This window comes from Fusarium venenatum, assembly GCF_020744135.1.
Source record: "Fusarium venenatum strain MPI-CAGE-CH-0201 chromosome Unknown EDB82scaffold_2, whole genome shotgun sequence".
Taxonomy (NCBI): Eukaryota; Fungi; Ascomycota; class Sordariomycetes; order Hypocreales; family Nectriaceae; genus Fusarium; species Fusarium venenatum.
The window spans coordinates 2,839,026-2,858,389 of NW_027072130.1; the positions used below are offsets into that span (position 1 = coordinate 2,839,026).

Here is a 19,364-nt window from a genome sequence, read left to right on the forward strand (position 1 = left end):
AATCAATGCAGCACTAAAAGAGGGCCCCTTGGAGTCTAATTTATTCTAATAATTAATTGTAATAAGTACTGTATACGTATGGTTCCGCATTTTCCTGTTCTATGCAGACATTTGCGAGGTCGAAGCACATGATAAGGTCGAGAAACTCAACGCGAGCCTCTTAACCCAACGTACATCTTCGGAAGCATATTTATTATATGTCGAATTTAATCTCGACATGGAAAGATACCGGTATTGAGGTAATTTGCAGCAGTGCAATAACCTTCTGACGTATCCAGGTCTCCGTTGAGGTTGTCGGGTAGACAGTTATGGCACGAAACATGAACATAAAGCATGATAACTAAGAGGAGATATTATGTCATTGGCACAATAACTCCAATCATATACAAAGCTTCTTTCACGTGATGTCTCCGTCAATGCTTTCGAGGGGAAGGGGCCATCACTACGTTAGTACTATAAGAGAGTCTCAGGCAAGCACATAGATTCAGGCTTGTCCCGTTAATCTCAGTCCATGTGAATCAACTAATACATATAGGTCACTCATATCAAAGGAGGCAGCATGTTTCAGCGAGAATGTTGCTTTTGCTCAACATCGGGTAAAGCGCACGTGAACAAATGGACGATATAAAACTATCTCGATATCAATAGCGCCTATTGGGTATATGAAAAGCAAATCCATCAAGGAACAAAAAAATACTGGCTAATCGTAAATGCTGAACAGGCCTTTGGGAGATTTTCCTCATGATGCACCAAGCGCTCACAACCATGATATACAAAAAGGGAAACATTTTAGGGAGAAAAACGTAGCCCAGCGTGGTCGTGAAGGTCAGTATCAGCTAGAAAGAATGAAAACAGTCGTCATGCTGAGCCTCATCGTGGAGTGGAAGCCCTCGCACAGGGCTTGTAACTGAGGCAGTCCTCCCTTCATGGCACTCACAGTCCAAGAATTCGTCGTGCGCCATAGCATTCATGTACGTGCTTACGGAACCCTTCTGGAGACCACAGGCGAGTCAATAACGCTAGAAGTGGACGATATGGCCCAACATCCGCTGGGACAATTTGTGAGAAAGCAGGTTGAGGAAGTATGCCCTGCATGTAATGGCTGTACGTAACGAGGCATCCTTTACATAGGACACCTTTCTCAGCGCCAGTATCTGAGAGATATGGAAACCGGATGGAGGCCATTCCACCAAAGTCATCTTCCACTACTTCAGCTTTTCTGGGCAGTCTCGACAGATCACATCCTGGAGAGTCCAGCGAAGCTTCGTGGAAATGTCTAAAAATAGCAGCATCTTTCATTGATACTGTGCCAGGGCGGTATGTTGGCCTCAGCTTGGCAAGCTCCTCAGCTGAGCCATGTATTTTCAGCGCAAGCTTCTTTGCCTGCTTGACACTGACAAGATGTTCCACCTGTTTATGCACAAACTGGAACCTGAGACCAAAGGTACCAGGAATACTGTGCATGATAGGGATTCGCCCCAGGTCGTCACCTGTGAGACCAAAGCACTGCTTCGCCATGGCTGGGGAAGTCATTCGGAGAGCCTGGTTCTCATATAGACATTCGAAACAAACCCTCTCACACGTGGGCAAAAAGAGAAACCCGCCAAAGGCAAAACACGACACACATTTGCTCTGCCGTAGGGTAGAGTGAAGAAGAGTGGCAGGATGATGGCCTAGCAGATGAGTTTGACCCAAAGTGGCCAATGTCTCTGGGGCATGCTGAACCATGTCGCTGTAAACTGGCAAATCCTCTATGACATCTTTGCCCAGGAGAGATACCCGTGAAAGGCGGGACAGAGACTGGAAATCGAGAAGATCGAGGACAGAGAGCAGAAGCTCTGCAGGAAGGAGGTCCAATTGGCCTAGAGATGAAGCATACACTCGTGGCTGGTTGGTGATGGGTGTAATGGATGGGAGAGTCTGATTGGGTGAATGACGAATCATGCCATTGAACTGAGATTCTCCGTCACGGATGAGTTGTTGGATGCCGCTGCTGCAGCAGGATGTAGCCATGGCAATATATATGGATGGATAGATATAAGAGGAGTAGACAGATAGTAAGAATATAGTAAATAGTTTCTATGGAGGAATTGATGGACAATAACACAAGGAAGAGAAGAGGAAGAGGAAGAGGGAGAAAATTATAGAAGGGACACTAGTAGACAGAATGGGTGACACTAAACTTATAGCTTAGAAACAAGAAAGCGGTAAAATAGTTGCACGAGTTATGGAGAGAAATAAAAAAGACCGAGGTGTTGACCAACTACCCTTACTCAGCAGGACGAGCCGCTTAGATTCAAGGATCTCAGATATGAGAGAAAACAAGACTTGTTGTAGTAGCCAGCCGGTGTCTTGGAAATGTATGTACGGCACTGTAGAATATGCATGGCCATGGGCTCTATCTAGTTAATTAAGCGCGGGGGTGTTTTTGATGTTGGGGGGCATTTGATGTGAGTAGATGACCATGTAGATATTGGATAGCCATAGATTTGCCAGAGTGTGCCTTACACTTCGTTGATTATTGTTGCAATAAGGTTTCATATCATATCGTTTACTTCATGGTTATTCAACTTGATCAATGGCAAGACTCTGGTGTTTGCTGGATTGCCTAGTATGATGACTCTCGTGATACCCATGTCCTTGCACCCATGATGGACGACATTGTATTGTGCATATGACAAGCCGCCGGTCTTTAAGTTCCGGCTCTTTCTCCACCAAAAATGTCTTGAACTTGACTCAACCACAGATCTTGTCGTTCTTTCCTGCCGCGGATTTAGTCATTCTGGAATAGTAACTATTATCGCCCAGTAGATCCTCATTGGCTACGGTTAGTCTTAATCTTGACGAGTTCCGGGCCGGCCCTTTGCAAGTATGTTACTGTTGGGTGACATGACAGCTGGAAAGTCGGGAGATCACCCTGCACAACACAGCTCTTGTGTGTGTATGTGTATTGTTTACAATTTAATATGACTAAATCGAGAGACATGGCTATCAGTGGAACATAGCAATTAGACTGACTGTTCAAGCCCAGTATCGTTGCAGTTCAACTGTCAGAGAGATCATCAAGTTGAGAGGTCATGATGAGCAAATTGAACTCTTGTCCGTTCCATTTTCTCATTGCAACATCATCAAATTGAGTCTTGAATATCTTTCAGTATAGTTATCACAAAACACTACAAGTCTCTATCACTGTAAAACGGGCAATCCTCATTACACCCGTTCAATGATCCCCACTAGCCGCTCCCTTGGACTCTTAGCTCATCTTTCCTTTCCTTAGGTTGGGGGGTTGTCGTCGGTTCGGACTCAAGCAACAGGCTCGGTCGAGGGCTCGGATATTCGAGACGACATTATTCCACTTCTGCATATAGCATCGGACATATTTTTTTTTTCTCCCTCGTACTCAACAACAACAAATTCACATTTGATCTACATTCGCTTGCCTCACTTTATTTGTGCGAATTCGAATTCGTTGAAGCATTCGTAAATGCGCAAATAATCACATTCTACTACAACACTTCACAGTAGTGTGAAACTGAGCCGTCTGAAACCGAAGCTCTTTCATCCACTGACTAGTCGAACTAGCGGAGCTGTCTATCGATATTCAATCTTTAATGGATGTTGTGAACTCTGCTGGTCCACTGTCCAGGTCGGTACTGTAGGACACGGATACTTGTCTCCACTGCACGGACAAGTTACATCAATATTTTTCTAGTTTCGGTACCTAGGAGAGCATGTCTATGCTTTCAACAAACAAAAAAAACTTGGCCTTTATTGGTTTCTAGAAAGATGTGCTAACAAGAATTTTCTGCTGTGTTTTCGGTCCGATGTTGATGGCGTGTAAGGGTTGGATAGCAGGTTTGTGCGAGCTATCTGAACTTGTTGGCAACTATTGATCTCGTTGGAAGACAATCATAACATGTCAAGTCTTGTTAATAAGCTTATGGACTGATTATCTGATCTGATCCTCCAAATCCGATCGCCCCAGTTTACGAGCATCTCACATCACTAGGGTAGTCAACGGATGTTTCACAGAAACTTTATCGCGTATTGATATTATGGCGCGTTAGTAGCTGAGTCTCATATTTCTTCACCGATTCTATAAGTCTAGTCATATAATAGTCACGGTGGATGGCTGAGAATGAGTGTTATGTTGCTTAAGAAAACACTGCGTGTTGTTCATTCAAAGAATTACACACGTGTCTTGGGAAAGGGATTTCATGGATTGAGAGAGAAAGGTTTACCATCGTGGTTTTGTACAACCATACATTTCAAGAAACTGGGGGGTTAGGACTTATGCGATTGATTGGTTTGAAGTTTATGTGTCTGATCTTATCACAAAGTCTCAGTGAACAAGGAAAGTTATGGATGTTAAGCCAGCGTGAGTGAAAATGAAGGAAATACTGCATATTTCTCATTATGAATCTTTAACCACATGTTATTCATGTGGCTTATTGTTTCTGATTAATGTTTACTTGCGTTTTTGTGATAAGCTTCGCATATTCACACTTTGATTGTCTCTGATTGCGATTCCCACGAGGTGCAGGGTAAGCGTAGTCTGTGCCATTTCAGTGAGTGTGCGAGATAAGTGAAGAAATGGTGGTCTATGTATTGTATCTGAATAGGTACACAGGAGATCAGTTATTTTACTTGATGCCTATCATCTAAACAGATTGCTTTCGAGATAGGCTACCTATCCTGTTATTGCGCTTTGCAGACTGACTAAAATTGCCACAAGGTTTGGATCCAGCAAGTATGACAGGATTGTCGTGCTTCCTCGTTTGATTCACTATTAACTCATAGCAAGGCCACTCCCATATCAAAGCGTCGAACAATGCAATCGCTTTGCTTTAAACTTACCAGCAAAAATGAAGCAAACAACCACGTAGAATGATATGTTGTTGGTGCTGGTTGACCGACAAAGAAAATTACCCCGCCAAGTGCATATCCCCATTGGGCCCATCAACAAAAACGTCCACTTTGACGGATAATATAGTGGGGGTGAGATGGGATGCGAGATGGCCATGGCTTGAAGAACAATATCAACCGAAATATTCATTCTTGTTAGGTTCAATACAACACCCATAAAGAAAAAGGGCTTTCCTTCATATAATTCAGCTGCGTGATGAGAGCTCGTTCTCGTCTTACTCGTCCTCGCCCTCGTGTTTTGTTTCCGCATAGCAATACCAGCAGCAGCAGCAGCAACACCAAACCAAAACCAAAACCCAACACCAGGATGGCTTCAGTACAAACACCGCCACAGTCAGGGGTGCATCTGGAACCCTCCATCCCTCAGCTATTCACCACCGATCCTCCTATTCACGATGAACTACCCACAGAGTCGTCCCGCCTGCAGGACGAAACCATAGACGAAGTCTTGCCCTTCCTCAACGGTGAGGAGCACCAACAATGCAACTCACACGGCCTGCCCCATCTGGACCGACGTCGCCATGTCAACTTCTTGCACAAGCAGCTGGGCAAGTTGCCCGCCGCCTTTACCACTGCTGATCCCAGCCGGCCCTGGTTCTTCTACTGGTGTCTCTCTGCTCTGGTTCTTCTGGGAGAGGACGTCGAGCCGTACCGAGAGAGACTCGTTGATACCGTTCGCCCTATGCAGAATCCCGATGGAGGATTCGCTGGCGGCTTCGGACATACCTCGCATCTCGCCACCTCCTATGCAGCCGTCCTGTCGCTGGCTCTAGTCGGCGGTGAGAATGCGTACGAATGTATTGACCGACGAGCCATGTGGAGATGGCTATGTTCACTCAAGCAGCCCGATGGAGGGTTCCAGATGGCCCTGGGCGGCGAGGAGGATGTCAGGTATGTGCATAATGTACCACTCCATCGCGTTGCGCCATGCATTCCCTTCCACAATGGCACCGCGGCGATCAAAACCTGTACCCCGATTGTCATCATGTCGTGAACCGTGAATAGACTCATCTGCCATCATTTCCTTCGTATAAATCTGCAGACTGACAGCATTACAGGGGTGCGTACTGCGCGGCCGTCATCATCTCTTTGCTCAACCTCCCTCTTGAGCTACCACAAGATTCTCCCGCACGATCTGCTGGCCACACTGGTCTGTTTGCAGGACTGGCCGACTACGTGCACAGATGTAAGTAATGCATGAAGCCCTAGACATCCATGGTCCCTCTCTGATCGTCCATCTTGAAAAAGGTCAAACGCACGAGGGCGGCGTGTCGGCCAAGCCGGGCATTGAAGCACACGGTGCATATGCATTTTGCGCTCTCGGATGCCTTTCGATTATTGATTCTCCACATCGAGCCATCCCACGGTATGTCCCTCTACCCTTTCTCTATCCACTTAAATCTTGACATGGAAGCGGTGCATGCTAACCCAGTTCTGATCGTCCGGGTTTTGTAGACATCTCAATGTACCACTACTCATCTCGTGGCTGTCATCTCGTCAGTACGCCCCCGAGGGTGGTTTCTCGGGCCGCACAAATAAGTTAGTCGACGGCTGTTACAGTCACTGGGTCGGAGGGTGCTGGCCTCTCATCGAGGCCGCTCTTAACGGACCCGGGCCGGGACCTGAAGGGGAAGAGGCCAGCCCAGGTGGCCGCCCGCTACCTGCGGCCCAATATAGCCTCTTCAGCCGTGACGGTTTGATCCGATACATTCTTTGTTGCTGTCAAGACCAGTCCAAACGGGGTGGGATGAGGGACAAGCCAAGCAAGTATGCAACTCCGTGGCCCTGCATCCAGAATTCTCGATGAGCGCTAACTCCAGTTCAACAACAATCAGGTACTCGGATGCATATCACACCTGCTACGTACTTTCTGGCTTGAGCTCAGCACAGCACAGGTGGACCTTGGATGCTGCTCGCCCTCACGAGGCGGACGTGAAGGGCGATTCCTGGTCTGTGACACCTTACATGGAGGGTGAACAGATCTTCGACGAAGAGGATCGTGTTGCCACTGTGCACCCAGTTTATGTCATTCCACAACATAAAGTGGAGGGCATGCAAAATTACTTTTCGTCTAAGCATGGCTTTTAGATTAAGTAGCATTTGTGTAGCGTCAGGTGGAGGCTTGGAAGAACAGATATGGGACACGACATATGATGGACCACGATGCAGCAGAGACTGGCCATCTTCCATGGACCTGCAAGTGTACATACATTCTCACATGTTATCAAATCCAACAAGGTCGCACATGTTCAGGCCTTGGTGTATTTGCTGGCGGCGCACATAGATTTGCCTTTTTGATGACGATCTATACTTAAATATCATATCTCAATGGCAAAAGCACGATATGGCACCTGCGTTGTCGAGGTATGGCAAACTGTGTTGCTCATCCATTTCGATTCCGAGATACAGCACAAACAAACATCCATGAAAATCCACCTTAGTGCATGCATGCATAAACCAGATAGTGGGCGCGGGGCAGCTTAGCTTGCAAGCCGCAGTTGGTTTCGATGGTGGTATACTGTGTCGTGAATGACAAGCGCGGCAGACTTCAAAAAATGTATCTTGCCTGAGTGAGTAAGCAATAGAGTGATCCGAGAACTTCCCCAACACTGAGGACACAAACGATCAGTTTGGAGCACCAAAATGGTCCAGATACCTTATTAGTGTTATATGTCCGATATATTTCCTGAGTTCAGGTAGTGGTCCAGGTAGGTACCCGACGTCAAGGTATATCGTAGTATTTAGAGCCTCAGGGATCCAGCCAGCCCAAACGACTTTATAATACATGCAGACGTGTAAGACGAATCTACACTTCTGCCACAAGACTTACTTGCAACTTGGTTGCGTGCAACTATCAATCAAGGGTTGGTAGTAGTAGCAATATGGAAGAACTTCGAGAGAGAAATAAGTAACATATAATAGGAGCCCTAACGATATTGGTAGAAGAAGTTCCGAATCTTTTCAGGTGTTATGTATGGTATAACACAGTTATGGTCTGTGGGCAATTCATGAGGTTGAAGAAGCTATTTCTCCTACCAATCACCAGGATAGCGTGGAGATAAGAAAATAAGGTCCCTTCAACGGTCAAGAACGGGCATGTAAGACAACCTCACGATCATGTCTCAGTTGACCACAAGTGGTCATTTCGACTTGGCCCAGGACGCATTCGGTAGGCCAGTTCCACACATTTCCAGTGGTACCATACATGTGTATGTATGCTTTGTCCCAGTGCAGTGACTTACCATAACTCAGACTGGTATCGGATGAAGGGGCCCAAGCACTTGGATCGACTGACAGGGTAACTAAGCGAGTCCGGACCCTGTTTAAACCATCTTGATAGGTAATGCCGAACAAGAGGTGCAGCTACACATAATGCTGAATAAGTATCTGGTATGTATACCACTAAAAGAAGCATGGATCTGTACCATACATAATTTCTTGGCCCTGGATATTGTTGATAACAGTAATTATTACCTCCAGGATCCCTGTCAGACGGGGATCTTGGTCTAGCCGCCACAAGCCACTCTGAGGGCATGACGGAAGCTGCAGACGTTTGAGTGAACTTGATCTACCATGGCAAAAGTCTCGGAATCAACTTTACGTGAACCCGAGGCCAATCATGGTCAGTTGCCTATTAACTTGAGTAGTATGGGACGGGACATTGTACTGACGGCAACCCGCTGCTCCTCGTCGTCATCGTTATCATCGCCGGCACTTCAGTTATGTGACCGCCGCCCCGCCTATGGCCCATATTGGTTCTAGGGATTAGGAGTTGTGAAGTGACAAAAAGAGAATGTAATCCACTGAATAGGTGGATTTTGTTAGGTGCAGTCATAGGTATCGGTAGTCTAGGTTTTGGAGCCAACAACCTTCAAGTTTTCTGTCGTTGAGTCCTCCATAACAGTAATTGTACCAGTGATGTAGTATTTCTTAGAGCCGTTTTAGCCTTGTTGTTTATTGCCGGCCCTCCTGGTTGTGTAACCGCCGTCTCTCTGTTACAACGACTCACATCACAATAGGCGATACGCTCATGATGATTAGACTCAATAAGCTCTTCTCTTGCCGCAGGCAGCTACTGAAATTATCGTTTCGAATCGATGTGAATGATGAACTCGGGTCCGACTTTAGAGAAGCAAAAACTAAATAAAAAATCCATCTGTCAGTTTCCAATTCGATGGTGAACGTCTGCCATGGGGCTGCCTGGAGTTGGCACGTCAGAGCGGGCTAGCGGCATCCTAGATAGAATTCTGGAAGGGTTCCAATTGTCGAATCGTTGTTCGGTGTTGAGAAGCTCAAGCTCCGTCATGGTTTCATTGAAGAGGAGATACCCTTGTTCCTCCACAAAACCCACAAAAGCCCACACAAGATTGGATTCAACAACACCCTTGTCACGACTCGCAGCTCGATATCAGTCCTGCAGATGCTTGGCGAATTGTTTGTTTACAAAGCTCTTTGATCATAGTTGGCTTGAACCTATCTAGTCAACTCAAACAATAATAATCCCAAGGTACAGGGCCAGACATACAGACAGATGACATACCTGGACCTCGGCAATCACGATTCTGTGCAATTCAGTATGCATAGAGGTGACACTTTTGCTGACGATATTTGTACATTGACATGGAGGGAGCATAAATCGGCCACCTCACCTCACCTCACACAGAGAAAGGCAAGGTAAGACGCTGGATGAGGTATGTGAGGTACTTGCCGTTGACAAGCTTGCCGGCAGTTGTGTCCCACTATTGAAAGTTCCTGCAATGTTATTATTGTTGATGTTGTTTTTTCTTATTTGATTCAAAAGCATTGCCAACACATCTTTGCATGAGGTTAGTAGGGGCTGACCTGACCCTAAAAGCTACCTGCACCTGCCTTACCTTGCCTTAGTTGTTGCCTCGAGCTTCTTTCTATTGGGGTTCCTACTGCCATCCATTTTTATCAATCACACCTCTTGGTGTTTGGATAGTACCCATAACTTAACCTACTTTCCATTTGGTAAGGACAGCGTTCAGACGTCAATGTGCTTCCCCCCTCGTCGACGGGCATGGGCCTCTCTAGTAGGTAGTCCGTGCAGTATCTCGGAAGGCACCGTGAATGGATGTGCTAACTCAAGCCCAAAGCTATCTTCTGACTCCAACATTTTGCTTAAAACACCAAGGACAAAAGGCTCCTCTTGTCATATAATTTCTCGAATGCCATGACAAGGTATCCTACATACTTGAACCATCAGATCCGCTGTGGACACCATCTCATTGGGCGTGCAAGTCCTAACCCCATCTTTATCACTGAGACATTCAAGCAAGAGTTGATGTGCATCTTCCAATCAACCGGGCCGCTTTCACCGTTCTCGTCATTCGAGCCATGAGATTAATAAAGACTCACCCGCTTTTGCTGCATTGCTAAGAACAGCCCTAACGGCGCCCACACCCACGTCTGTGGATGAATGGCGCAGGGCAGGGTGGGCAGGGATATGGGAGAACAGTACAGTACAGTACCCGTCTGTTCTCTATTGCTCAAAAGTCCAGCCACTTACTATCCTGTTCATGCATGTCGTCGCGTTGCTTCACCGACCCTTTCTCTGGGTCCTGGCCCTGGCCCTGGCCCTGGACAATGGGATGTAAACTTCATCAGTGTGGGCAATCTTCGTCTGGGGGTCCGGATGTTATCACCGTTGAGCCATGCTCATCTTTCAGGGCAATGGCCCCGCAAACATTGGTTGCTGATCTTATGGCCAGCTATCCGACAAAGAGATTCGGTATCGTGGCAGAGACCGCATCAGAAAACTTAATGGCACTAGCCTTGAATATCCACTTTGTCTTCTATTGTAAATGCCCATGATGCTATTCCGAGCATGAGGGCTCTTGTCGCAATCTCGTGATCCAAGTGTGAAGCGCCCATTTTTGGGGGTTGTAGAGTGTTTAGATGCTTGATGCAATTGCCCCAGTCAACCTGCTTCACAATTTGCTTATTCTGCGTACGAGTTGCCCATGGTTCTAACCGCCACATGAAGTTGAGAACGTGTCCCGCTCTCACTGAGTCGCTGTCACTCGGCTCCAGTACGACACTTTAGTCTTCAGACTAGGCCGCTCAATACGGCCGCCCATTTCGCGCGCGACTGTCGAGGAACAAAACATAGGTACCTAGCATATGCTACTCCTAACCCTGAGAATTTTTGCTTCCAATTTGCTGCGGAAACGATAGGCAGCTTTGATGCTCCTGCAGCAACTCCGGCCACCGGGGCTCTCGGCGCTGAGGGAGAAAGAGGAGGGGTTCAAGGTGGACTGCCACTCGCTGCACCTCATCGTCCAGCCTCGGAGCAGTACTGCGCAAATACAGCGCGGTACCTGTGCAGTACTTTGAGAGTTTGGCTGCTGTGCATTAGTGGCCGCCAAAGCAGAGATCTCGGATGTCAAGATATGGTGGTGAGCCAGGATTATTCAAGGCATCGTCTTGGATGCTCTGAAATTGTATGAGCTGCTTTTGCAGCTGCAGACTATTTTGCCTCTCATCAACATTTCGGTCTTTTCACGCGTCCGGCCTGACAACGAGAAATGGATTACCCGCCTTGGACCGCTGCGGTGATCTCCTGTTCGCCACTTGAGTTGAAGCTAAAGCAAGTTGAAATTGTTGCCATGTAGCAATGCATCTTCAATCGCGTGTCTGCATGAGCTTCAGAAACGGGGCCTTCACTGGCCCCGTCGCCCCCCATTCCAAACCATGCCATCATGCCCTCATGTACTCGGCCGGATACAATACAATGACCCTGGCCATAGAGTATGTACCATTGGTCCCTAGATGCTGTTGCGAGGGGAGTGGGCAAGCGAAAACATTCAACAATACAAAGTTTGAACTAGAGGCCATAGCCGAGACCGTCAAGGAAGAACGATGTCGGCAAAAGAGAATCAAAAAAAGAAAGAAAAACAACAAAAAAAAATTTGAGAAAAAAAAAAAACAACAACAACAACCCGCAATTGAGGATCCAGCTGCAGAGCAATGACTGAGAGGAAAAATGGGAACTTACTAGGTTCCTTGGTGGTACGCCAGTGGCCGAAGGCGTTAACTTTGAGACTTATCAGAGAGATCGCCTGCTTGCTGCATCCTCCATGTGTCGCGGTGGAGTGGCCTAGTCGCCAGCGGTTTTGATCAACTGGCAACCAGGTAGGCCAGCACAGCAAGATGGGTCACACTCTTTTGAGAGCCGCATCGTTGCTTGCATCTGCCTCCATTCGCGCGTCTTTCTTTGTCTCCAGACACCCCCGGTCCCCGCGCTAACGGGTTGTCTGGAATAAAGGCACACACGTCTCGTCGTGCCATCGGCTCAACTCGTCTGCAGCATATGGATGTACGCATTGTCAATACCCAAGTAGGTAGGTATTACTCAAGACGGATATCTCGACAAAGCTAAGGTTGTCCTTCCTTTTCTTCCGGTACTTTTCCTCAAGCGTATCTATTCTTGCTTCGATCTCTTCATCCTGTCTCAACCCTTGAAATCCACCTTGTACGCCAGCCGTCTAAGTCTTCCTCAGCTTCAGATACAAGACAGGCCGAACAAATCTGACAGGACCCCTCCAAATCTTTACCTTTCCCCAAGAATCGCAAGGCTTGTTTCAGTTTTGATTCGGTTCCTGACATCTCGCTGCCTCCACATCCTCTCTACCCGCTGCAACGCTCGATCCTAGAGTTCGTTCTCGGAGCTAAACCCTGTCTTCGGCATCAGTCTTCTCTTTTGGATCTAGACAAGCGTTTATTTTGGGCGCGTTTCCTCCATTGATATTCGTTCTTTATATCGACTTCCCCTCTCATGCCCTTGATCCTCTCCACTATCTTTGCCGCCCCAGAGAAGCTTTTATAAACTTCGATTTCCACCTTTCTGTTTACTCAGTCGCAACCACATCTGCTTCCAGATCTTCCGCCTTTGCCCATCAAGTGAACGCCACCAGCATCAGCATCACAATGGGCGGCTTCTATATGCAGTACCTTGAGAGTAAGTCCACCATGTTCTGAGCTGTATCATTGTTTTTTTGGGAAGCAATTTCGTCCATGGCGTCGGCAATTGCGCATGGAGAAGTTATGCGATGGACAAAAAAAAAGATTGTGTACATGGTAGGCCCAAGTGCCCCGCATGTAGCAATGAACAACCTTTGTTCTTACTATTGTGCGACTTGGGTTGAAGTGCAAGCCTGCGCCATTGGCACAATTAGGTCAGATAACATAGGCTCCTTGAAACACAGGCCGTGACTATCCAGCAGTCAACCCTCGACATGCGTGCAGACATGATGCACACTCTCGGGTGTTCAGATGGATTGTGGGGGTTTCTCAGGACATCAACTTACACCAATTATCAAGACAAGGGCTTTTTGCTAACGTAATTGTGCACAGGCCTCTGCCGTCGTCGAGGATGGACAGACCCCATGTACGAGTGTTACCGGGACCACAACGGCTACACTTGCCTGGTCCTTGTCAATGGCCGTGAATATCAGACAGATCTCGCATACGAATCCGACGGATTGGCCCAAGAGAATGCTGCCATGCGTGCTTTCATGGTATGCCGCAACTTCTCTGTTAACGGAGGTATGCTGGCACGCAATGGCATTGTCCAAGGCCTTCCAGCTCAGGAAACAGCACGTCACCGCAAGAGCCGCCACACGTCTTCTCGAGACAGCGACCGCCACAGCAGGCGATCGGGACACCACTCCAGTAGTAGCTCGACTGCCTCATTCGACTGAGAATTCCATGGCACAGCTTTCGACGGCCATCCGAATCAACCGATGCTTCACGGTTGGGCCTAGATCAGCTCACGTGGGAACATGTCGAGGAAACATGAGGAATAGCCACACACAGGACGACTTACAAGCGGTTGAAATGCTTCACAGCAATCCCAAGGGATATACCCAAACCAACCTCCTTTGGCAACCCTTCTCTCATGAGACTCAGGGAAGGATCACCACTTATTTTTTTGTTGCTTGATTTTTATTACATCTCATCTTGCCTTTTTTGTCTTCGTTTTTATTTTGTTTCCAACAGATCATTTTGAATTGGATTGGCGGCGATATGTAACCTGATACATCCTTGGCCGTTTCCGACGACTCATGACGATACGATACGACTTTAGATGCGATCTCACCTTTCTACGGCCGGTATTTTCTATAAGGCTTTCATCCAGCTTGACGGCTTATTGTGCCTTGCGACAGAGTGAATCGACCCATACAAGGAGGTCGACTTACAATGGGCACTCTTTTGTTCATCCTGACAACTTCTTGAACGTTCATCACACCCAGGATGACTTGCTTGTATCAAATCGACCTGAAAGGGCGATGCGTTGCAACAAGGGACCTCCGGTAACACCGGGCAGGTCATTCTGAGGAGACCTTGAAGTCAAGAAAACAAAAGACACACACAAAACGGATGGTAAAAATTGAAGAGGGAAAGGACGCCTACGAATGAGGAAAATTTGAAACGAATGATAATATCATTCACAAAAGGTATTTATCTTGCAAAAATCACGCAAGAGCGGATTTGACATGCATTGAACGACAATTTGACGAACCATGACAAAAAGAGAAAAAGCACATTGCTTAGGGATTTCTTTTAGCATTTGGTACCTTTTTTTTTATTAAAGCGAAAGCTGGGTTTTCTCAGTACATTCTGTAATGATTCTGACAAGAGGTTGGAATCTTGTTTTGAAGGAGGAAAAAACATGAGCATGGTAGGAGCTAGCGTTGACTTTTACAACATGAGTAAAGATGCGAAGGATCATGAGATTGAAACGATTGACGAGGATGAGCATGAACTTTGGAGGAGCTCGATGATACGGCACTTTAACGACCATAATGATCATGAATTTTTCATTTCTCTACCGGATAAAATTCAGAACCATCATGTGTTCCATCGTCGTGATGCATCTGTGGCAATTGAATTGAGATTGGAGCGGCTTGGTGGCTTTGTTCTCACCACACAATGATGTCCTGATGATGAGTAGAAAGGGGGCCACCACAGCGCGCCTCCAATCCGTTCTATTAGGTACTCTGAGATATATTGACTATTACTGTAAGCCAGGCCACCGGCATTGATAGGACGGCGATCGTTTTATCGAGTTGGGGCATATGAAGCCTGACATCCTTCCACTATGGGAATGTCTGCTATATTGGCCATGTCGGGGGATGAGATCGGTTGATATATGTATGTGTGTACTGCACTGGAGTTTACAATACAACCAATCACTGCCGAGAATACGTATCCCTTAATGACAATATTCGGAGTTGGCGTGCAGGTGTTGGATGACAGTTTGTTCAAGTCACCTTGGACCAGCTTCTGAGTTATGTGTTTCCATTCATTTTAGAAATTAGGTGTTAAGTTTGTTGGCAACTCGTAAGTTGTTGAGGGGAGCATAAAGAAGCACAATAAGAGGGGTGAGCTGTAATAAGATGCAACAAACCAACACACTTTTGCATGCCGAACGGTAACACCACCAACTGTCAGCTGCTGACCTGATGAAAACAGCACCACCAACCCCAAACTCTAAGGTTGCACACTTAAGCTTTGGTGATTACCGATCCGCTTGAACATCTAGGCTGTACCTAGAGATGCAAACTGTGCGATGACGTTGTGTGTTGAACATTTACAAAGCAACAGTCTGACTGAGCAATTAATTGGAGCATATGTGTGACATGAGCTGTCTGTATCTACCAATCATAGCCTCGTTGCCCACATGAAACATTTGAAATAGGTAGAAGAGGAGACATTTGACAGAGTTTGGGGTTGAAGTTTAGTAGTTACGTGTTGAGGTCACGAGATGGTGATTGACATGTCAATCAGAGGAGGGGTTCTCACACTAACAAGTTAGTTAGCAGACGTGTCAGATGGAGACGCGGGAGAGGCTGAGAGATGGATCACCTCGATTATGAAGTCATATGGGGCGAGTTGTGGAACGGTTTTGTGGTTGTTGTACGAAATAATGGCTAATGAGAGTCGTTTTGAGATAGAAAGATAGAGAGTCATGAGGATGATGCTGTACGAAACGTCAATGCGGTTGAGAAGAGCAAGACTGATGTAGAAAAGTCCGTTACCAATACGAGGGACTCTCGTAAATGAGTTGCAGGGTCCTTGACGGGGGTTATATAAATGAACGTCAGCTTGTGAGTGGCTCGTGTTAGCACCTCCTTAATGCTTTGTCTTGAAGGGAATGGTGCCATTATTATTAGTTTAGATCTATTTTCCAACGGTTTCATCAATTGATCGAGTGAAGAAAGGAGATTATGAGGAGATATTGAGTCTTGATTGAATGTCAGATGTTTTTATACCTCGTGAATAGTGTGGCTGGTAAACAACGTACTAACTAAACCAATGCTAATTTCCTGTCTCGCTATACTTTTATTAGACAGATGAAGCATACAGCAGCTTCCTAAAGCAGATGATGAATTGTTTTCAACCTCAGCTGAAACCATGTTAGCTATTGATTAATTCTAGAAGAGTAGAGAGTACGGAGTATCCGGACGGCACGGATAGTCGAGACGGAAACAGCCTTTTTCTCTTTCAACAGGGGGTTCAATATAATTTCGCCAGGGAACGGGAAATGGTCGAGCCACATTGACCCCGCTGAACATGGGGCTTTTTGATTGGAGTGAGATGGAAGTCGGAAGCCCCCTTTCCCTTTCTCTGCTTCCAAGGACCTCGTGTCGCAGATCGTTGATTTGTGTGGACCCGTAACTTAGTAACTTGAGGAAATAAATAGTCTGAGAGGCGTAGTCTAGAGTAATAGGTATCAACTACAAGTCATGATAGGTGGTACTCCTTTATTGCTGTAGACTTAGTACTTAGGTACCTATTGGAAACGTGTTGCCTCTTTCCAATTAATTGGCTGAAACATTTCGCAACTACAAAAACTATTAAGTCCCGAATTAGGTTTAGAAATACCTCGAAACAAGGCAACTTTCACAAAGAGATCTTCATCGTGATTAAGCCTGGACCTAAAAAGGACCCTGGCTCTTTACTGTCGGTCGGTTCTGGCACTGGCTGACCACTGTTAATTCATGCTAGACCCCTCCTGGATCCTGGATCCCGTTCTCCACTTTCCCATCCCATCCCATCTCATTCTCGTCAGCCTGCTTTCTGTTGTTTCTATGGCTGAATCTGAATCTACCCACGTTGGCCTTTTTTAGACATCCCCACTTGCTTTGGATTGCTCTCCTGAGTTCAAAGTTGGCCTTCTTATTCTGCTCCTCCCCTTTCCTTTCCCTTCCTCTCTGACCTTGACCTTTACTTTGACTCTCACCCTAACTCTAAATCTCTCGAGATACCCCCCAATACCCTCTAACTTTTTTTTACCTATTCTAATCTAATCCTGTCGAGGTTTCTTCCTTCTTTTCAGGACCTCGCTGCTGTCGCTCTCTGTTCTTTACATTCGCTGTTCTGCTAGCTACTCTTACCCCCTTTGCTCTTAGCACATTCAGCTTAGCTTCTCAATACCGGAATCATGAAGGGTTTGTTCCTCCGAATCATCTTCTCTCACTCTCTAGCAGGTTAGCTAATAATGCGCAGGACTCATTCTTGTCGGTGGCTATGGCACCCGTCTTCGACCTCTCGTACGTTGCCCCGCGGAAGCTCGCGACACCGTCGCGCGAACCTCCAATACTATTCTTGGTTTTTCATGTAACTGACCGTCTGCACCTTTGTATAGACCTTGAGTGTTCCCAAGCCCCTGGTCGAGTTTGCCAACAAGCCCATGATTGTGCACCAGATTGAGGCGCTGGTCGCAGCTGGTGTTACTGACATCGTCCTCGCTGTCAACTACCGACCCGAGGTCATGGAGAAGTTCCTGGCAGAGGTAAGAAGAGTCACCGAATTCGCTCACACAACACATATTCTGACGTTGGCGTTCTGCAGTATGAGGAAAAGTTCGGCATCAACATCGAATTCTCCGTCGAGACTGAGCCTCTCGACACCGCCGGACCCCTGAAGCTTGCCGAGCGTATTCTCGCCAAAGACGACTCTCCCTTCTTCGTCCTCAACTCCGATGTTATCTGCGACTTCCCCTTCGAGGATCTCCTGGCCTTCCACAAGAACCACGGCAATGAGGGTACCATTGTCGTTACCAAGGTCGAAGAGCCCTCCAAGTATGGTGTCGTTGTCCACCAGCCCGGGCACCGCTCTTTGATTGACCGATTCGTCGAGAAGCCCGTCGAGTTCGTTGGTAACCGCATCAACGCTGGTCTCTACATCTTCAACACCTCTATCCTCGACCGTATCGAGCTTCGCCCGACTTCGATCGAGAAGGAGACCTTCCCCGCCATGGTCAAGGACAACCAGCTCCACTCTTTCGACCTGGAGGGCTTCTGGATGGATGTCGGTCAGCCCAAGGATTTCCTCAGTGGTACATGCCTGTACCTTTCTTCCCTCACAAAGAAGGGCAGCAAGGAGCTCACCCCTCCTAGCGAGCCTTACGTTCACGGCGGAAACGTCCTGATCGACCCCTCAGCCAAGATTGGTAAGAACTGCAGAATCGGACCCAATGTTACCATTGGCCCCAACGTTGTTATCGGTGATGGTGTCCGTCTGCAGCGATGTGTCCTGCTCAAGGGCTCCAAGGTCAAGGACCACGCCTGGGTCAAGTCCACCATTGTTGGTTGGAACAGCACCATCGGTCGATGGGCCCGTCTCGAGAACGTAACAGTTCTTGGTGACGATGTCACTGTCGGAGACGAGATCTACGTCAACGGCGGCAGCGTTCTTCCCCATAAGTCTATCAAGGCTAACGTCGACATTCCCGCCATCATCATGTAAGGAACGTTTCTCTTCACGATTTTACGTTCTACTACAACTCTGTTGGAGGACACACCAGCACACTTTTATATCTACATTATAATCTCACGCACGACATGGATGAGGAAAAAGGAAATCGAACAAAATTCACCACTCTCGGAAGGTATACTGGCCACCTTTTTTATACTAAGGCGGCCTGGCGGGAAAGAAATTAAAGAGCCTGCCGTGCTATCTATCTTAATACTTTTGTGCAGTTGTCTCATGCCCCTATTATGCGTGTTTATCAGGCGTCAAGGTCGATATTTACAGGAGGCAGGTAGGCGAATAAGCCATTGAAGGACAAGACAAGAACATGCAGTTAAGCAGGCAGGGTTTATGGTAGCGTTCTGAGGAAGCCGTGTGCAATGAATGCTTTTGATACCAGTTATTGAATTAAAGAAGGTGGTGCAATACCATTTGATACTTTGTGTCTCCGACTGCGTGTGATTGTGTGCTGTCCGTCCCTACGCTGTCAAGCATACACATCACCTTAAACCGTGTTTCCCAACCAATCTCCAACTGTACATCACGTCGTGTCGTGTGAAAGTTTTGATACATGTAGTTCAGGCTTGGTCTGAAGCTTAATAGATAAGTGGGATGAAGCCTCAAACCTTATTATCGCTTGGCTAAACTCTCAAACCTTC

The 19,364-nt window shown here is 47.0% G+C and overlaps 4 protein-coding genes across 4 annotated transcripts; 3 read left to right on the forward strand and 1 right to left on the reverse strand.

Moving 5' to 3' along the window:
- Nucleotides 1–933: 933 nt before the first annotated feature.
- Nucleotides 934–2,013, reverse strand: EDB82DRAFT_523607 (uncharacterized protein; the record flags this gene model as incomplete). The annotated part of the gene is made up of 1 exon (XM_025733834.2): nt 934–2,013. One exon carries the CDS (start codon nt 2,011–2,013, stop codon nt 934–936), a length of 1,080 nt encoding a protein of 359 aa, XP_025584700.2.
- A 3,220-nt stretch (nt 2,014–5,233) lies between these two features.
- Nucleotides 5,234–7,014, forward strand: EDB82DRAFT_523608 (terpenoid cyclases/protein prenyltransferase alpha-alpha toroid; the record flags this gene model as incomplete). Its single annotated transcript, XM_025733835.2, has 5 exons — nt 5,234–5,817; nt 5,985–6,112; nt 6,175–6,292; nt 6,382–6,693; nt 6,762–7,014. The coding sequence occupies 5 exons, from the start codon at nt 5,234–5,236 to the stop codon at nt 7,012–7,014; spliced, it is 1,395 nt and encodes a 464-aa protein (XP_025584701.2).
- Nucleotides 7,015–12,876: 5,862 nt separating this feature from the next.
- EDB82DRAFT_523609 (uncharacterized protein) lies at nt 12,877–13,649 on the forward strand (the record flags this gene model as incomplete). The annotated part of the gene is made up of 2 exons (XM_025733837.2): nt 12,877–12,907; nt 13,303–13,649. 2 exons carry the CDS (start codon nt 12,877–12,879, stop codon nt 13,647–13,649), a joined length of 378 nt encoding a protein of 125 aa, XP_025584703.2.
- Nucleotides 13,650–17,508: 3,859 nt separating this feature from the next.
- On the forward strand, nt 17,509–19,189 carry EDB82DRAFT_150148 (mannose-1-phosphate guanyltransferase). Its single transcript, XM_025733838.2, has 2 exons — nt 17,509–17,746; nt 17,806–19,189. Exons 1-2 carry the CDS (start codon nt 17,645–17,647, stop codon nt 18,700–18,702), a joined length of 999 nt encoding a protein of 332 aa, XP_025584704.2. The 5' UTR covers nt 17,509–17,644; the 3' UTR covers nt 18,703–19,189.
- The last annotated feature ends 175 nt before the right edge of the window (nt 19,190–19,364 follow it).